Source organism: Neofelis nebulosa, chromosome 7 (assembly GCF_028018385.1).
Source record: "Neofelis nebulosa isolate mNeoNeb1 chromosome 7, mNeoNeb1.pri, whole genome shotgun sequence".
Classification (NCBI taxonomy): domain Eukaryota; kingdom Metazoa; phylum Chordata; class Mammalia; order Carnivora; family Felidae; genus Neofelis; species Neofelis nebulosa.
The window spans coordinates 147,757,501-147,774,519 of record NC_080788.1 but is presented as its reverse complement, the minus strand read 5'-3'; the positions used below and the strand labels follow the sequence as shown (position 1 = coordinate 147,774,519).

The 17,019-nt window shown below is 64.9% G+C and overlaps 1 protein-coding gene across 7 annotated transcripts in view; it reads right to left on the bottom strand.

The window, feature by feature from the left end:
- The window catches only part of PACS2 (phosphofurin acidic cluster sorting protein 2), a 54,473-nt gene that overhangs the window by 7,997 nt on the left and 29,457 nt on the right, over window positions 1-17,019 (bottom strand). For 3 of the 7 annotated variants that reach the window (XM_058740504.1, XM_058740497.1, XM_058740500.1), the window contains exons 3-18: window positions 14,830-14,919; window positions 13,637-13,762; window positions 12,311-12,473; window positions 11,683-11,756; window positions 11,401-11,481; window positions 10,248-10,307; window positions 7,705-7,862; window positions 5,589-5,679; window positions 5,181-5,255; window positions 3,486-3,628; window positions 2,511-2,643; window positions 2,154-2,258; window positions 1,885-1,991; window positions 1,267-1,421; window positions 716-838; window positions 307-415 (exon numbers count right to left, since the gene is read on the bottom strand). In XM_058740504.1, the coding sequence (XP_058596487.1) occupies window positions 307-415; window positions 716-838; window positions 1,267-1,421; window positions 1,885-1,991; window positions 2,154-2,258; window positions 2,511-2,643; window positions 3,486-3,628; window positions 5,181-5,255; window positions 5,589-5,679; window positions 7,705-7,862; window positions 10,248-10,307; window positions 11,401-11,481; window positions 11,683-11,756; window positions 12,311-12,473; window positions 13,637-13,762; window positions 14,830-14,919 (1,793 nt within the window). The remainder of the gene's footprint in view (window positions 1-306; window positions 416-715; window positions 839-1,266; window positions 1,422-1,884; window positions 1,992-2,153; window positions 2,259-2,510; window positions 2,644-3,485; window positions 3,629-5,180; window positions 5,256-5,588; window positions 5,680-7,704; window positions 7,863-10,247; window positions 10,308-11,400; window positions 11,482-11,682; window positions 11,757-12,310; window positions 12,474-13,636; window positions 13,763-14,829; window positions 14,920-17,019) is intronic. The other 4 variants (XM_058740498.1, XM_058740501.1, XM_058740499.1 and 1 more) reach the window with 3 other exon arrangements.

Sequence of the window (17,019 nt, the reverse complement as noted above, 5' to 3'; positions counted from 1 at the left end):
ACCGCCGCCTCTGACCCTTCACGGTGAGAAATTCCAACATACGAAATGGAAAACACCAGACTGCCATCTTCTGACCGATACGGAGGAGGGCCTGGGGCTGCCGGGCCCACCCGAGGCCTCCCCCAAGCCCAGCCGGGTTTGTCCCTGAAGGCCACCCCGAGGAGCCCCGGGCGTGGTCCCCGGGGGGGGCCGAGAGCCGCAGCCACGGCGGCCCCGTGTCTGTGGCGTGGAGCCGGGTGCACCGGTACCCACCCTCCGCCTCCAGCCCCGGCCATGGCCTGCCCGGCCCGGGGCCCAACGAGGTACCTCTTCTGCTTGTAGGTCAGCATGGCCTCCGCGATGGGCAACTGGTGGGCGCAGTTGGCACCCGCGATGTACTGCGTGATCCTTGACACGATGTCGGGCGTGTCCTGCGCTGCAGGAGGAAGCCGGGCAGGGTCCGTGGGGTGCCGCGCCTCTCCCCCCACTCCACCTGTCTGCCCCGGGCCCGGCCCAGGAGCAGTGGCCATGCTGAGGGCGCCAGAGGGGGCCCTCTGCCCTCCCCGCTCAAGGGGTCCCGGGCAAGGGCAGCAAGGCCGCTCCAGGTCCCCAGGAGCCCCTGCCCCGGGCCCCGGTGGACAGAGGAGGACACCCAGCTGCTTCTCACAGAGGCGCGGCGGGGGGGGGGGGGGGGGGGGGGGGAGCCTCTCGGCCTCACCCGCCAGCTTACCCTCACCCCGGGCCTCACCGGCGCTCTGGGCCTCCAGCTTGTTGAACAGGTCTTTCCAGGCCAGGTCCTGGAAGAAGTTGTTGTAGCGGTAGTCCACGGAGCCCAGGTACCTGGCCACGGGGTGGGAGCCTGCGAGCCACGGGGGGGGGGGGGGGGGGGGGTCAGGCCACGGAGTCTGCGGCCTCCACCCGGACGACGTGCTGTGCGGCCCCACCAGAGCCCTCCCCATGGGCCGGGGGGCGTCCTGCAGACCACAAGCGGGGCTCGGGCGCCAATGAGTCTCCCCCCAGGATCCAACACTTTCCGACGCGCTGACGTTTACGGATTTGGTCATAAAACGAAATCGCGTAAGCAAAAACGAAGAGTGCGGTCACCCAGGGTTTGATGACGTAAAAGGCCTCGTGACCACCCCCACCCTATCTGTGACGACAGCATCGCGTGAGGTGCATGCGGGGCCGGCACGAGAGGGGCGCGTGTGGCGCATCGCCCCCCACCGCGTCCGCGAGCCCCCCACCCGGCGGGACGATGAGGACCCACCCCGCCCGCGAGCCCCTCACCCAGCGGGATGATGAGGAAGCGCATGTAGCCCAGCCAGTCGGGCGTCTTGTGGGACAGCTGCTCCACGAAGAGCCGCAGCACAGCGCTGAGGTAATGCTGCGCGCCCGCCACGGCGATCTTCACGGGGGTCGGGGGCTGGGAGTTGCAGTTGCAGCTGAGGCCCCGAGGGCAGGACACAGAGGGGACAGAGGCCTCAGGGCGCCGTCCCTGCTGCCAGGACCACCCCACTGTGCCCGAGGGGTGTCCCCAGGGCCCCGGGCACACACCGCTCAGGACGAAGGGAGCACCGTGACCCCTGCGCCCCGGGGGGGGGCGGGGCCGACACCCAGGACCCCCAGACAGCAGGAGCACCGTGCCCCCTGGGCGGGGGGCGGGGGGGGGGGCCCTGCTGGCCACACCCAGGAGGCCCCCGATGGTGGGTCTCTGCCAGGAGCCCCCCTGCACCGCAGGAACTCCCACCAGCGCCCAGATCTGGACAGAGGATGGGGCCGTGGGGAGCCTGTGGGCGGGCACATCTGGAACCCGCCCATAGCCCCCAGGGCAGAGCCACAGGCAAGGCTGGGGCGCAGGGACCCCGACAGACACCCGGCTGCCACACGTGTGGCAGCTGGACTCACTATCTCTGTATCCGAGAGACGATGGTGCTGAAGGCCGCCTGCACGTCAGCCGCGGAGCACGTGCACACCACGGGGAGCGCGTGTCTCTGCAGGACTTCCGACAGGAACTGGGAGCGAGGGGCGGGCGGAGCCTCAAAGCTCCACCCGGACTCGCTGTCAGCTCCACCCCTCGCAAGGACTGGGGACATGCTCTCCCCCCGCCCCCCGCAGGGAGGATACCCCGCCCCCCGCTCCCCCCCCCCCCAAGAAAGGACAGCGCCCCTCCCCACCTGCCCCTGCCAGTCGGAGGTGTTGACGAGAATGATGTTTTCAGGTAGCTGGTCGTCAGAAATGAGGATGTGGTTTAGCTGGTCGTACACGGTCTTCCTGGGGATCTGCAGACACAGGCCCGTCCACACCAGGTGGGAAGGGCGCCGCGTCCCGTCGCCTGCCCAGCTGACCCCTGCCCCAGCGGCCACCCGGGAAGGGGGAGGAAGGACAGCCCGGTCCCGTTCCTGCTCAGGAACCTGGCTCTGCTCTGGACAGAGGTCACTGGGCTGTAGACACCGTGGGCCGGTCAGATCCCGCCCTCGAGCTGCCCGGCCCGGGTGGGTCGGAGGTGTCCGTGGCCTCTCCTGGAGACGCACCTGCAGCTGGCTCCTCGTGTCCGGGCAGCGCTCGTTGTCCAGGCTGTTGGCCCGCTCGTTCTGTGGCCGGGCCGGCTGCCGCTCCTTCAGGGATGTGCTGCGGCCCCGGCGGCCAGCCTGCTTCACCTCGGACCTGTGGGGGACCAGGACAGGCTGGGGCGGGCCCACGCGCTCACTGCCCAGGGAAGGGGGCTCTCAGCCGTGGGGTTGTGGTGGATTCACGTGGGGCGGGTGGCGGGCGAGGGGCTCATCTGTGGGGTGAGTGTGGAGGCCACGAGCACACACGCACGTGCTTTAAACCCGGCATGAGGCCCGATTAAACGTGTGCAAGCAGAGAAGGGGTGGGGGCACCACAGCAGCCCCTCTGTCCCTCCGGGGCCTGGCCGCCCCGCAGAGGGACGTCCTGGGGTGGGAACGGGGGTTCTGGCCGTGGTGCAGGCACAAGGCCGACCGCGGCTGGGAGTTCGGCTAGGTGCCCAAGGTGAGGAAGGGCACATCACAGGGAGGGGCACAGAGACGACCCCCAGACTGACCAAGATGGTGGGGGGGGGGGCAGGCGAGACAGCCTGTGAGAGTGTCTTCCCATGCAAAGCTGCAACTCAGACCCCCACTTTGATGGCTCTGAGAGGCAGGGTCCAGACCCCCCCCGGGGCTCCAGTGTTGGACCTGGAGCCACTATCTGGGGGCTCCTGAGCTTGATGGCACTGGGCACCCCCTCCCACACCGGCATCTGGTGTCACACAGGTCCGCGAGGTACAGGTGGCAGAAAACGTGAGACGGCCACAGGAACCACACCTCAGCCCCAGCAGGACTGCTGGCTGCAGACAGGGTGCAAGGGGTCCACTGTGGACCCCCGGGTGGGCCGAGATCTCTGTGCTTCTAAGTGACTCTCATCTGGCCAGACGGGGCCCTGCCCACCACACCGGCCCACATGGGCAATGCCCGGCCAACAGCCTCCCCAGGGCATGCTGTCACCTGGTGGAGGGGATGACGAGGGACTCCGTCTTGGTGATCCGCCCACTGGGCGGCAGCTTCTCGGTGAACATGTCCAGGGCGGAGGTCTCCACCTCCGGGCTGTCCTCCGGCTGTGCAGGCTGCTCCCCAGGGGCGGGGGTGCTCTGATGTGCAGAGAAGGAGGCTCGTTGGGAATGCGCACCCTGTGGGGGCCTCCCGAGGGCCGGCCTCACACTCGGCAAGTCCCTGGTTTGGGTGGAGGTGTCTGGGCCTTTTTTGGGTTCGCAACTTTCTGCACATGGTATGGACATGCTGGCCTGGGGAGCCGAGCTGACCCCCACATCCAACCACAGGGCTCCTGGTCTCAGCTGCTGGGGAGACCAGCACCAAACCTCCTCCAAATCTCCCTAAAACCTGCCCTCTGGTCTCAGACATCTTCCTTGAGAACCTCCATGAGGGAACAGGGGCCAGAACCCAGCGTTCACAGTGTCTATGCTGAGAGCAAAGCAGGGGGACACCCACTGTCCCCAGTGATCTGGGGGGTCCTGACCGTCCCCTGAGGGTAGAGGTGAATCCAGGGGGCCCTGATTGTCACCCAGGATCGAAGCAAATCAGGGGAACCCTGACTGATCCTCTGCCTGGGGATAAATCCAGGAGAGTCCTGAAAGTCCCCTGAGATGGGGGTGAATCCAGGGGATCCCTGAGCATCCCCCAGGGTGGGGGTGAATCCAGGGGAGCCCCGACCATCCCCCAGGGTGGGGGTGAATCCAGGGGAGCCCCGGCCATCCCCCAGGGTGGGGGTGAATCCAGGGGAGCCCCGACCATCCCCCAGGGTGGGGGTGAATCCAGGGGAGTCCCGACCATCTCCCAGGGTGGGGGTGAATCTAGGGGAGCCCCGACCATCCCCCAGGGTGGGGGTGAATCCAGGGGAGCCCCGACCATCCCCCAGGGTGGGGGTGAATCCAGGGGGCCCTGACCATCCCTCAGGGTGGGGGTGAATCCAGGGAGCCCCGACCATCTCCCAGGGTGGGGGTGAATCCAGGGGGCCCTGACCATCTCCCAGGGTGGGGGTGAATCCAGGGGAGCCCTGACCATCCCCCAGGGTGGGGGTGAATCCAGGGGAGCCCCGACCATCCCCCAGGGTGGGGGTGAACCCAGGGATCCCCGACCATCCCCCAGGGTGGGGGTGAATCCAGGGGAGCCCCGACCATCCCCCAGGGTGGGGGTGAATCCAGGGGAGCCCCGACCATCTCCCAGGGTGGGGGTGAATCCAGGGGAGCCCCGACCATCTCCCAGGGTGGGGGTGAATGCAGGGATCCCTGACCATCCCCCAGGGTGGGGGTGAATCCAAGGGAGCCCTGACCATCCCCCAGGGTGGGGGTGAATCCAGGGGGCCCTGACCATCCCCCAGGGTGGGGGTGAATCCAGGGAGCCCCGACCATCTCCCAGGGTGGGGGTGAATCCAGGGGGCCCTGACCATCCCTCAGGGTGGGGGTGAATCCAGGGGAACCCTGGCCATCCCCCAGGGTAGGGGTAAATCCAGGGATCCCTGACCATCCCCCAGGGTGGGGGTGAATCCAAGGGGCCCTGACCACACCCTGGGGTGTAAGGTAAGGACCTGAGTGTCGAGCCCTGCCCCGCGGGCTCAGACCCCTAGAGACAGTGTGTTGGTGGACTCTGTGCTTGCACAAACGAACGTGCTCTGGGCCTGCTCACGTGGGTCACCGTGTCAGAGACGCTGTCACTCGGCTGCTTGACTCCCAGGGCCCGGGTCTTCTCGGGCACATCAGCCTGTGTGGACCAGATGGGAATCAGGGCATATTTAATGGTGGGCACGGAGGCTGGCTCACCTCTGGCCAGGGGGATCTGGGATTGGGGGGCAGCCTGGGAAGACTGGCCAGGGGTTCCTTAGACTGAAGGCTCAGGTCACCCCGTGACAGTCACCTGGCATCAGGCAGGGAGATTCCAGCCACACGCAGACCCAGGAGCACGGTTAGCTCTGGGCTGGTCTGACACTGGTGTGTAAGCAACACCCTGAGGGATCAGAGACGGGAAACCCTGGAAGGCCCACCCGCGGTCTGTGCTCCCATCAAGGGTGGGCACTGCCACGTCCAGCCTGCTCACCGGACTCGGGGGCTCCTTGTGGCTCCGGACGCTGTGGACGCTCCCGATTTCCGTCTGCGAGCTGGAGTGTGACAGCCCTTCGAAGTAGGGCCTGGGCGTGGGGACGGAGACAGGTCACCCTCCAGGACCCTCCCCAGGCTGAAGGCTCAGCCACTGTGCCCTGGGGTCTGGCGGCCACACAGGGCTGGGATGGGGCAAGGGAACCACAGCCCAGGAGAGGTTGCCCTGCGGCCCACATCAGCTCCTCCACTGGCTCTGACACCCACAGCCCAGGACCTCACCCCCGAGCCCCGCCCCCTCCTGGCCTGACACCCACAGCCCAGGACCTCGCCCCCGAGCCCCGCCCCCTCCTGGCCTGACACCCACAGCCCAGGACCTCACCCCCGAGCCCCGCCCCCTCCTGGCCTGACACCCACAGCCCAGGACCTCACCCCCGAGCCCCGCCCCCTCCTGGCCTGACACCCACAGCCCAGGACCTCGCCCCCGAGCCCCGCCCCCTCCTGGCCTGACACCCACAGCCCAGGACCTCGCCCCCGAGCCCCGCCCCCTCCTGGCCTGACACCCACAGCCCAGGACCTCGCCCCCGAGCTCCGCCTCCTCCTGGCCTGACACCCACAGCCCAGGACCTCGCCCCCGAGCCCCGCCCCCTCCTGGCCTGACACCCACAGCCCAGGACCTCGCCCCCGAGCCCCGCCCCCTCCTGGCCTGACACCCACAGCCCAGGACCTCACCCCCGAGCCCCGCCCCCTCCTGGCCCGACACCCACAGCCCAGGATCTCACCCCCGAGCCCCGCCCTCTCCTGGCCCGACACCCACAGCCCAGGATCTCACCCCCGAGCCCCGCCCTCTCCTGGCCTGACACCCACAGCCCAGGACCTCATCCCTGGTCCTGCCCTGCCCCCTCCTGGCCTGCACCCAGGCTGCACCCAGCAGTTCTGTTGGAGGGCCAGCAGGCCAGCCAGGGGACCTCAGGCTCCTCGGCCAGCTGGCAGGAACACAGGCTCAACAGTGCAATGACGGTGGGGTCAGCAGGATCTAGCAACCCCAGGCAGACCAGGCCAAGTACCTTGTCCCCAGCAGACAGCTGGGGAGAGGGTGGGGGGACTCATAGATTCGAAGAGACTTAGAAGCCTTTCAAGCTGATACGGTGGACAGGGGGCACATGGTCTGATGCCAAAGCCACCAGGGAGAGAGAAATGTGGGAGTGAGGGCAGAAACAGTGCCCGAGACGTCCACGCAGACTCCCAGAACTGTGAGCACCAGCTGCCAGTGACCTGGAGGTGGCCTGGGTCAGCCAGCGGCCGACAGGAGCAGGGCCTGTCCCAGCGGACGGGGGCAAAGCCCAAGGGGCCTCGGGAGGTGGGTGGGCAGCAGGCAAGAAGCCGGGCCCCTGGAGCCACAGTGAAGGCCAGAGGCGGACACTTGAACCAGAGCCCGCAGATGCCACAGGCGCACCGACAGTAGGACAACCAGAGGCTCAGCAGCTGCACAGAAAGCCCACCCTCCCCCCATGTGCGCGTCTCCCTCCAACCGACTTCCACCACCATGTGAAAAACAAAACCAGGAGGCCACGGGGGCTCTGGACTGCCACGTGGCCCCCTCTTGGCAGCCTGCCCGGACCCCACAGTGATGCCCCCAAGACGGGCCACATGCACTCCTGCCCTCCCCTGCCCCAGCCAGGCAGATGCCCTGCTCCTTGGGGACATGCCCACTCCCCTCCCCTGCGCACAGGGAAGCCCTGCGGTCCCAGCAGCCCGTCTCCCCATTGCACAGAAGGGCCTCTCCTGTGATGGTCGCCTCAGCCCGGCTGGGACCTCAGGAAGACCCCTGAGCACCCTCCACACGCAGAGCCCCTGCCCCTCCATCCCTGACCCTGCAAGGCCTCCAAACTGGTCTCCTGTCTTCATGCTCCCAAGCGCATTCCAGAGAGATCCCTCCAGAACACAGGCTCCCCGTCCCACCCCGCCACAGCCTGCGTCCCCTGCCACATGTGGGGGGCCACGGGGTGCTCACCTGGGGTTCCACAGAGATCCCTCCAGAATACAGCCTCCCCATCCACCCCCCCCCCGCCCCAGCCTGCGCCCCCTGCCACACCTGGGGGCCACGGGGTGCTCACCTGAGCTTTGGTTTGGGGGTGCTGAGGACACTGTCATCGTCCTCCAGGTCAGGGCCGCTGTCACTGGGGTTCTCCATGTCCAGCGTGTCATACAGAAGGTCCAGGTCCTCCTCCGCCTCGGGGACACGCTCTGCAGGGTCCTGCTCTGAGTCCAGGACCTACGATGACGTCACACGTGTGAGTGCACGCACGAGGGGTGGGTGGGGGTCCCCTCGGCAGGACAGGTGGGAAAAGGACGCAGAGCCGCCGAGCACCCTTTGTCTAGCAGGTGCCAGAAGCCCAGCTGTGCCAGACGCTGGGGTGACCCCTGGGGCCTCCAGTCACGGGGTGCCGGCACGGCTGGGCCACTCCTCCCCCTGTGACTCAAGCTTCCACACAGAAGTGCGCAGCTGGCACAGGCCAGCACCACAGCCACACGGGAGATGTTCCCTCCCCAGGGCCTCCCTGGCCTCTCACTGTCCCCTCTCCTCCTCCTCAGGCACCCACTGAACCGACTTCTGTCCCGTGCTTTCGTCCTCTTCCGGAACGTCAAGGAGGTGGAGCCACACGGAGAGCGGCCCTCTGCGGCCCTCTCACTCGGCGCGGCGCGGTAAGACCCGTCTGCGCTGTGTCTGCCCGCAGCGAGGCCTCGCCACCGCCCGCGCCGTCTGCGGTCTAGCCACCGCCAGGGGGTGGACGTTCTGGGGTTTGCCGCTGTAGACGAAGCTTCTGTGACCGCTGAGTCTGCGTGGACGCGCCCGGGTCTCTCGTAGGTAAACGCCAAGAATGCCATCACTGGTGGAATCGCCTGGAGGAAGGCCTGCTGCACACCCCCGCCAGCGTCTCCTGCTCCGCTCGAAGCCGCAGCTGCCGGCGGGCGTCGCGTGGGGGCCGGTGAGGTTCTCGCTTGCGCCTCCAGGACGCCTCGTGATGCCGGGCACCTTCTCGTGGGTCTGCTGGCTGTTTACGTATCTTCTTGGGAGAAAACGTCTCGTCAGACCCTCTGACCAACTGTTACGCTGGACGATTAATTTCTTACCCGTGTCGTCTTCGTATTCGGGGTTGTACGTTTTCCATCTTCTGGGTACTGGTCTCTTATGGGATCTACGATTTGTAAAGCCCTTCCATCTTATGGCCACCATTTCATCTTCTGGAAGGTTGTTCGGAGCACATGACTGTTATGTTTTGATGGGGTCTGACCCCTGGTTTTCTCTTCGGCTCCCGTGCTTCTGTGTCCTACCGCCAAGACCACTCCTCTGTTTTCTCCTAAGACTGCCACAGTGTAAGTTCTTATACTTAGGTCTTTGGTCCATTTTGAGTTGGTGTTTGTACATGGTGTGAGGTAAGGGTCCAACTTCACCCTTCAGCACTTGGAAATCTAGCGGTACCATCGCTATTTGCCGAAAAGCCTATTCCCCCCTATCGGGTGGTCTTGGCATCCTTGCCAGATAATCAATTGCCCACAAATAGAAGGATTCAGGGCGCCTGGGTGGCTCAGCCAGTTAAGCGTCCAACTTCACCTCAGGTCACGATCTCCTGGTCTGTGAGTTCGAGCCCCGCGTCGGGCTCTGTGCTGACGGCTCGGAGCCTGGAGCCTGCTTTGGATTCTGTGTCTCCCTCTCTCTCTCTGCCCCTCCCCCACTCACGCTCTGTCCTTCTCTCGCTCAAAAATAAATAAATGTTAAAAAAAATTTAAATGGATTCACTTCCGGTCTCGCTGATCATACGGTCTTGATTACCATACCTCTTCCTGAGTTTTGAAATTAGAAAGCATCATTGCTTCAATTTCGTTCTTTTTAACGATCGCTTATTCTGTTTGTTCCGGGTCCCTTGCGTTTCCATGTAAGTTTTAGGACTCGCTGGTCTACCAACAGGCAGCTGGGGATTTGACAGGGACCCTCCCGAATCTGTGGAGCGATCTGGAGAACCCGATTCCAGTGCCTGCGTCGGAGAGCAGCTGACCTCCCGGAGCTTCACACGTGTGGACGGGTGGCCATCGCCCTCAGTTCGGTCACAACCACGTGTGCCAGTGACACCCGGGACACTTACCTGCCACCTCTCCCAGGTAGATCCAGAACCTGTGGACTAGCTTTCCTCTGCCCACACGGAAGGTAAAACCAAAGCATTTTTCTTCTGGTTATAAAAGTGAGCAAACCCATCACCACACACTTGGGGCGGCAAACAGCTAAGAGAGGGAGCTCCAGTGCCACGGTGCGTCCGTGGTGGGGGGCGGGTGTGTGGCGATGGGGCCCACAGAAGCTAGTCTCTGCTCAACTCTGCAAACCTGAAGCTGCTCTAAACATAGTCGGCTTAGAACCAACAGGAAACACAGAACTCATGGTCACAGCCCGAATGACGTCCAGCCTCCCTCCTGGTCTGTTCCCTGGGTTGTGATTCGAGAGACACGTAGGCAGCCGCTGCTCGACCCCCGAGGTATCACGGGAGCCCAGGGGGCCACAGGACGGTCAGAGGCAGAGCCAGGATGTGGCCCGGGTGCCCCCAGAGCCCTCGCCTCATCAGGACACCCCGCCGTGGGCCTGGGGGGCAGGCAGGATCTCACTCACCTCATCTGACACTTTAAACCTTCGCAGCAAGGCCACGACCTTTTGCTTGAAGTTTTGTTGCTGCAAGGCAAGTGGGACAGAATCAGAACCGAAGGGAGTGGGTTCCCCGCGAAGGACACAGCGGGCTGCCAGGGGCAGCCGGCAGGAGAGAGGTGCCTGGCGCACAGTCTGTACGGGCTCCCGCGAGCGCGGCTCTCGCCCGCCAACAGCACTGACCCTTCGCAAGCATTAAGAACCACAGCCGCACCGGACTTAGTAACAGACCCAGGAGGGGCGCGGGGAGGGCGTGTGCCGTCCCTATGGCTCTTCCCTCGGCCTCCTGTGGCTGGCCCCTTGCCACGGCACCGCCTCCCTCCTGTAGGACCCAGGGGTGGGCACGGGCTGGGCAGGGGGGGCAGCGAGGGCTCAGCAGAGACCCCAAGCTCCCTGTGTGCCCAGCGCTGCGCTGGGCCTCAGAGTCCAAGCTCTGGCCACGACTGAGGCAGCCACCCTCAAGGGGAGCCACGCTCCCCTGCACGGACACCCAGTGTAAACAGAGGCTCACACAGGTGCTGCCGTGCCCCCAGCCGGGGCCTCCAGAGGAGGTGGGGAGGTGTCTGGGCTTGTGCCCCGTGGCCTTTTACCCGGTGTCCACCCACCGTGCTGGGGGGCCTCAGCCCACATGCAGCAGCGGCTTGGCTCTGGGAGCTCTCCCCGGGGTGGGCGTCCTTTGACGGGCCTCCACCTCCGTCTGGAGCTCCCCCCACCCGCCTACAGGCCTGCCCAGGCCCCAGGGCCTCTGTGCTGGGCGGACCCAGAGGCTGAACAGAAACAAGGGACTGGCCTCACTCAGGGAAGGGGACAGCCTCCCAGCTCCGTTCCTCTGCTCTTGGAGTGGCCTGAGCAGGACGGGGGTAGCCCTGCCTCCTCCCCTGCCCCCAGGGCCAGGAGCCACTGGCCCCCCGGGGTGAGCTCCAGGACCCCCTGCCAGAGAATAAAGAACAATGGCCGGCGGCTCCGGAGTCGGAGTCGTGGCCTGGGCCTCAGGGGAAGCCAGCAGAGCCAGATCAGGGGGACCCGGACGGCGCCTCACCTCCCGACCCCCCACCCAGGGCCCCCCAACCCCGACCCCCCCCACCCTGCCCCAGTGTTAGTAAAACCAGTTTCCACCGACCCTGGTCATGGACGCCGTTCTTACTATCGATCGCCGCTGCTTCTTGGGCTTGCCCACATCGAAGTCCTCCTCGTCCAAGTCCTGGGGAGACACGGAGCCCCGGGCTGGGAGGACTGCCCTCCCCCACCCCCCCCCCCCCCCCGCTTCCCCTCCCAGTGCCTCCCGCACGCGGGCCCCTCAGGAGGGTCCAGGGCTGTGTGCCGGGGGCTGTGCGGCTGCGGGGAGCCCTGAGGCCACATCTCCCAGGTGGCCGCACGTCCCGCACACCAGGCCCCAGGTTACCTGCCCTTGCACGGCATCGTCACTGGCCTCCTGCTCAGAGGAGAAGCTCTCATACTCCTCCTCAGAGTAGTTATCTACGGAACGAGCAAACGGAACAGGGAGTGCCTTGAGATTCCGACCGGTGTCCCGGCAATGAGGCAGCAGCCAGGGGACCGGGCCCTGGGCACCCGCAGCCCCCACGGGCACTTCCAGGTGGGGGCAGGGCCGCACCTCCCGGCTCCCACAGCGGCCCCCGTGGGCCTCAGACACTTCAGCCTGGATCTCGTGCCTGACTGGCTCCCCCATGTGCCCTCCCACACCTCAGGGGAACAGTGGCCCCATCATGACAGTGGCAACAGCCATGCCAGGATCTGTGCCAGACTCCAGAAGGCATCGTGATCAACCCTGTGACCTCCTGCTGAGCTTGCAGCTGTGGGGCGCAGGGGCGGGACATGTGGCACGGGGTGCGGGGCGCGGGGATGGGACGCGGGACACGGGGTATATAGGGCGCGGGGATGGGACCCCCAGCCTAGGTTCCCAGAGCAGGCACGATGTTGCCGTGAGGGTGCAGTCCAGAGGGAAACCCACAAACCCTCTCAGCCCCCCGCCCCGCCTTCTCAAACCCGGCAGGACAGGAAGGCAGACACACCTGTGGACTTGGCCTTGGGCCCGGCCTGCATGGCACTGTCCTCGTGGTCAATGGGCTGGCTGGACAGGGAGAAGATCCAGATCTCGGCCACCTTCACGGAGGCCTCCTTGACGCTGCTGCAGAGGCTCAGGACCTGGCCGCCCTCGGAAGGGTGCTGCATCACCTGGGGGTAGGGCAGGGCTGGGCGCTAGAAAGCGCACCGGGCAGCGCCACCTTCCGGGTGCACGTGAGCAACGGCACGTGGCAGGCAAGAGACACAACCGTGGGGCAGCCTGACAAGGGGAGGCACGGGACACGGGTGTGGGGGCCGCGGGAGGCCACTGGCCAAGAACGGGGCGGGGGACGGGGGGGCGGATCGGCACTAGGCTCTGCCACTGGGGACTGGAGGCTGTCAGAGAGGGGAGGGGCTTGGCCGCAGCGAATAGCGTGTGAGGCCGTGGCTGTGGGCCACCAACCCCGGAGACCCAAGTCCAGGGGCCTGTGTCCGTGGGGGACCAAGGAGGACCGGCCAGCAGCGTGGGCCGGGGGTCTCGTGCGGCAAAGCCAACGCCCGCGAGGCTGGCCCACCTGGCCGGTGAGTCCTTAGAGCCATTCCGGTCGGGAGAAATTTCCATTAGACCAGGGAGAGGGGCACCGCCTCCGCGCACCCCGTGTGCCAGCCCGGGTGAAAGCCTGCGCCCCACACCCGTCCCTCAACCCAGTACCGCCACTGTCCGAGCCCCGCATGGGGGTCCCGGGCCAGATGAGAAGGGCCGAGGGGCACGGGGTCAGGCTGGTCAACCCACTCACACGTGGCGCCCTGCCCTGCCCTGCCCCAGGCGGGCACCAGCACAGCTCTGTGTGGGCACCAAAGCGGCCTGGACAGCCCGGACCGCCACCCCATGACGGTGGAGGTCCCACAGCACATGAGACACCCGCCCCACAGCTCCCAGAGGCCCGGGCTCCTGAGCCCCACACCTGCCACACCTGGGACGCCAGGTCCCCCAGGACAAGGTGGCGTCGGGCAGTCGGGTTCCATTCTGACCAACAGCGCTTGTTTCCAAGGGAGCTTCCTGACGTTCAGGTCACCCCCTGACCCAGAGCATGCGCGTGCCACCCTCCCGGGCAGTGCCGGCAGAAGGGAGCGGGGCTGTCCCGGGAGGGAGCAGCTGGGGTGGGGGCACCCGCAGGGACGCTCTTTCCGGGAGGCCGCAGGACGGACCCACGCCGGGCCAGGATCTACCCTCGGCCAGAGAGCAGCCGTCACAGCAGAGCCCAGCCACACAGGCCGTCGGGTCGGGGCGCCCGGGGGCGGGGGGGCAGCCGGCTGAGCGGGGACGCGCTCACCTCGGCCATGTTGATGGAGCCCGCCGCCAGCGTCTTGTAGCCCAAGATGGTCCGGTTTTTGTACCGCTTTCTCCGCTGCAGCATGATCTGGAGCTTGTTGCCTTCTCTTTTCAAGAAATGAGGGTACTGCAGAGAAGGGAAGTCACGGCTGCCCTATGTGCCAGCCGCCACTCCTCGCTGGGCCACCGTGGGCCTCAGTCCGGGACACGGTAAGAGCCGCCGCTGGCAGGTGTGAGCGGACTGCCAGGGTCTCTGGGCAATCAGCGGGGCGGTGGCCACCCAGCACAGCTGCCCACGACGCAGACTGCAGAGGGCGTGGGCCCGTGAGTGGTGCTGGTCCAGGCTGCCGTGCAGAGCACGCCAGGGGCTCCAACAACAACAGGGCTCACGTGCGAGGAGCACAGGCCACACCCCTGCACGCGGCTGTCCAGACCGCAGAGCCGTGCACTTACGAGGGTGAACAGCTCTCTGATAAAACTGGCCCCCGAAAAAACTCAACACATGACCCAGAAGGTCCTGTGGTGGCGTCAGAATTAGGGTCACGTGCACAGCCAGGCAGGCCCGGGGGGGCCGGCGGGAGGCAGGGGCCAGCAGGGTTCTCGCCGGCCTCACTCAACCACAGCCCTCTGCGACACACTCACCAGGAGAGAAGGTTTTCAACGGGACGTGAGCTGACGCCCACACGGTATTCATCTTTAAAGCGAGTGTGTTAACAGGACAGCAGCACCCCCTTAAAACAACCCTCCAGAGAGAGAGGAAGGCAGGAGAGCAGCTGTGCAGGCCGGCCCTCGGTGGGGGGGGGGGGGGGGGGGGGAGGCGCCAGGGCAGGGGTTTTGGTTCTCGCTGGGGGGGCCCGTGCCGCGGTCGCACCAAACCCAGCATACTTCACGGGGGTCTGAACTTGCAGCACTGAGGGTCCATATGTTCCCCCCACCTCTTCTAAACACTGGAACAAAATAGTCTTTTTAAAAAGGTTTTCTTTCTTCATCTAAGGAATCTCTACACCCAGCGTGGGGCTCGAACGCACAACCTCCACCGACTGATTCAGCCGGGGGCCCCCCAAACGGCCTTTTGAGGGTGAGTCTAGGCCTCACTACGTTCTCTTCACGGCAGGAACAGGAGGGAAAGCTCGATCTAACAAAGCACACGCTCTTCTGAGGCTCTGGCTGAGCCCGAGGGGAGGACAGGCCCACCTGCAGGGAGAAGGTCAGCGCCAGGTCGGTCTCCACTTGTCCACTGGGGGGCAGCACGATCTCGTGGGACCGCAGGATCCGTTTGGAGCCCTGGGACACAACAGGACAGCTTCTCACTCACGAGAGGAAACTGGCTAAGGACGTCACGTCGGCTCCCCGAGAACACTCGGGATGAAAAGCCACAGGTCGGAGGGGGGAAGGCACAAGCTCACGGGATTCCCAAAGGCACCGTTGGGGAGACTTCTCAAGAGTCTTAAAAATGTCCACGTCCTTGACCCTCCAAGTCCTCCTGTAGCTGACCAAGGATGGTCCCTGCCACACCTCATGTGACTACCAAAATGCCGCAGCGGGGTCAGGGGGTAAATGGACGGCACCTGTTCAGGTGTGTGAGACGCCAAGCATTTCTGAGGGGTGACTGCCTCCCCAGAAAGCAAAATGTGGTACAAGGTGTAATAATTAGCACACGGCAGCGCCGTCACTGGGACCAGATGAGAAGTCTAGAAGCACAACTGAAAATACATACACAGATGCACAAAACACAAACGCGGTGTGTAACGAGCTCTCAGGTCACTAGGAAAAACTAATCACTAAATACCTGTGGTAAGAAAATAACAAGTCATTCGTACAAAACATACAGGTCTTTACCTCAAGTCCTCTACCAAAATAAACCCCAAAGGCATTAAAGATGTTTCTCACAGTACTGTTTTAAAAGTGACTGTCCTAGGGGCGCCTGGTGGCTCAGCTGGTTAAGCGAGCAACTTCGGCTCAAGTCGTGATCTCACGGTTTGTGAGTTCAAGCCCCATGTCGGGCTCTGTGCCAACAGCTTGGAGCCTGGAGCCTGCTTCGGATTCTGTGCCTCCCCCGCTCTCTCTCGCTCTCTCTCTCAAATAAACATTAAAAAAATTGTTTTCCTTAATTTTTTTAACAGTTCATGTATTTTTACATTTTTTTTTTTTTTTTTTTTTTTTTTTTGGGACAGAGAGAGACAGAGCATGAACGGGGGAGGGGCAGAGAGAGAGGGAGACACAGAATCGGAAACAGGCTCCAGGCTCCGAGCCGTCAGCCCAGAGCCTGACGCGGGGCTCGAACTCACGGACCGCGAGATCGTGACCTGGCTGAAGTCGGACGCTTAACCGACTGCGCCACCCAGGCGCCCCAACAGTTCATGTATTTTTAAATGTTTATTTATGTTTGAGAGAGAAACAGAGACAGAGCGTGAGTAGGGGAAGAGCAGAGGGAGAGGGAGACACAGAATCTAAAGCGGGCCCAGGCTCTGAAATGTCAGCGCAGTGCCTGACATGGGGCTCTAACCCCCGAACCGGGAGACCATGACCTGAGCTGAAGTCAGATGCTCAACTGACTGAGCCACCCAGGTGCCCCCCTCCCCCACCAAAATTTTTTTAAACAGCTGTCCCAACATGGACAGACCGGGAGGCTGAATGCTGATTGCAGGAAGCCACGGGACGGACATGGTGTGGCCCCACGTCTGCGGGGCACCAAGGGCAGGTGGGTTCAGAGCCACAAAAGAGAACTGCGGCTACGGGGGGAAGGGGCTCCTGTGGCGTCTGACCAAGACGAGGGTGCAGAGAAGCAGCTGAGGGCAGCAGCGGGAGTGGGTCCAGGACAAAAACAACAGACGTGTGAGTTGATGGGAGTGATGGAGAGGGAGGGGTCCCGGGCACAGCCGTGGGTCCGGGTGGACGGCCTGTGGACCACATGGCACTGGCTGCTCCCAGCCCACACGGAGCTGTGGAGCACGCGGACCAGCACCCCTGTCGCCTGAGCTCGCGGGGTCCGTGAATGTGTGCTCTAGCAGCCCGGGACGGGGGTGCAGCAGGCACTCTGTCCCGTGGGGCGTCTGACGGTCTGGGGCCCTAACAGGACAGGCACAGCTGAGGGGGCCACTCGAAGGAGGAGCCAGCACACGCAGCTGCCTGTGAGCACGGCCACTGGGGGAGGGAGGTGCCTACAGGGCGGACCCCATCCGTAGGGGGGACACGCCTGCAAAGGGCCACGGGAGGCACCATATGAGCCAGCGGGGGGCTGAGAGCCCTCCTGACTCGGGAGTGGACGAGGAACTGGCATCCCGGAAGGGGTCAAGGAAGCACACACGGCACCTCCTGCAGGGCGGCTGGCGGCTGGGTGAAGGCAGTGCTGAGGGCCGCTGCCCCCCAGGGTGGGGGCCCGGG